General features: G+C 32.6%; 1 protein-coding gene across 1 annotated transcript in view; it reads right to left on the reverse strand.

Annotated features, from left to right (window-relative positions):
* The window catches only part of LOC102579186 (universal stress protein A-like protein), a 9,518-nt gene extending 8,550 nt beyond the window's left edge, over positions 1–968 (reverse strand). The window contains exon 1 of the mRNA XM_006363943.2: positions 707–968. Within this exon, the coding sequence (XP_006364005.1) occupies positions 707–884 (178 nt within the window). The 5' untranslated portion in view covers positions 885–968. The remainder of the gene's footprint in view (positions 1–706) is intronic.
* Positions 969–1,806: the final 838 nt, after the last annotated feature.

Here is a 1,806-nt window from a genome sequence, read left to right on the forward strand (position 1 = left end):
CCCTTAATCCTATGAATAAGTATGCACAGTAGCCTTCAAAAATGACTATTTCACCTTTAGACTCACTTTGACAAATTTCACCCTTTAAGTGACAAGGGCATTAGCCACTGCAAGTGATAAGAGAGTGAATCTTACATCTCTTACACCTAGAGAGAAATGAGAAAATGATCACAAAGGCCACACTAAAACTGGGTTAACATGGAACTAGTGATTCACATTGCTCATTCTATTCAATGGCTTATATCACAAAAGCCACTTTGCCCCTGTTTTGCACAAATCCTAGATAACTTGTGTGATAAGATGTCCCTACAATTTGAAGGACCAGTTCAAATCCCTAGCCCACTGCTTCCCATTTGACCCTTCTTATCCCCTCTTAACAATGCAAAAGTAAGCACCTAATGGTGTGGCCTAGTGGTCTGAGGTTCAAAATTCAATGGAGACAAAACACTAGGTGATTCTTCCTATCTGTCCTAACCTTGGTTTGCAAAGTTACCTATTGTCTATTGTTGGTGGGAGGTGTCCCGTGTAATTAATCAAGGTGTGCGAAACCTGACCGTCATAAAAAAAAATGCAACAAAAGGGCTAGGTCATTGCTGAACTCGCGGCTTAATGGTGAAAAAGTGGAAAGCTTAGAATCCCATAAAATTACATACAAAACACTAAGAAACAACAACAACAACCATGGAGAGAAAAACAGAAAGCAAACCATCTTCATCGGGAACTTGGACATGGAGGAAGAGGAGTTTGAAACCAGAAGTGTTGGAACGAACAATCTTGTTAAGAGTCCACTCGAATGCTCCTTTACTGCTAATGGAAGCATGTGGATAGCCCTTGATCGTCGACTCGTTCACCGCTACCATCACCCGAGTTGCCTCACCTTCCATACCTCTCTCGCTCAATCAGTTGATTTAGGGGCTTTTCTTTCCCAACTTCTCGACTTATTAGTGTTCTGACGTTCTCTGATGTTCTATTTTAAAACACATGTTCTCGCCAGCTCCGTCTAAATTCATTTCCAACTTTGGGCCTCCAACAATATTTTCTATTTTACAGAATCTCTAAATTTTCTCTGTTTTACTCCTGTATACACAATCAACCAATTTTATTTTTATCTCTTTAATATTATATTATTATTATTTCTATATCATTTTTATTTTTTACTTTTTTTCCAAATAATAATTCTATATAATCTTCATATAATTTAAACTTTTATTCTTATCAATTTTTTATTTAATATAACATTATATTTTATTCGAAATTTCTAAATAACATAAAGTGCAAACAAATATTATATATTATACATATTAATGGACAATTGTTCAAATAAAAGTGAAGTCATTAATGAAATACAATTATATAAATATTTCATAACTACTCAAGTTTCATGATTATTACGTTGCTCTCATAAATGTTGTATTAATGCATTACGAAATTCAAAATGAGAATTTTTCTCCTTAATTATATTTTTTTTATGTCTAGCTAAAATATTCTCAAGGAATATAGAGAAGAAAATACATGTTTAAGGAGAAGTTTAGAAGCTATTAGTGATCCATCTGTATGTGAATACATGCGACAAGAACAATTACGAATAGTTAAAAAAAGAAATCAACCACCACAACTACAATTACAACCACAGCAATTCTTTGGATCATCCCATTATTTTTTTCCGAATATTGGTGAATTTGGAAATGACGTAGCGGATTACTAAATTATTGTTGTTATTTTTAAAATTATTATGTTATGTATTGTATTGTATTCTTGTATATAAATTAATATATTATATATTGTATTTTTAAATTTAAAATTTCA

Source organism: Solanum tuberosum, unplaced genomic scaffold (assembly GCF_000226075.1).
Source record: "Solanum tuberosum cultivar DM 1-3 516 R44 unplaced genomic scaffold, SolTub_3.0 scf00474, whole genome shotgun sequence".
In the NCBI taxonomy this organism is placed as follows: Eukaryota; Viridiplantae; Streptophyta; class Magnoliopsida; order Solanales; family Solanaceae; genus Solanum; species Solanum tuberosum.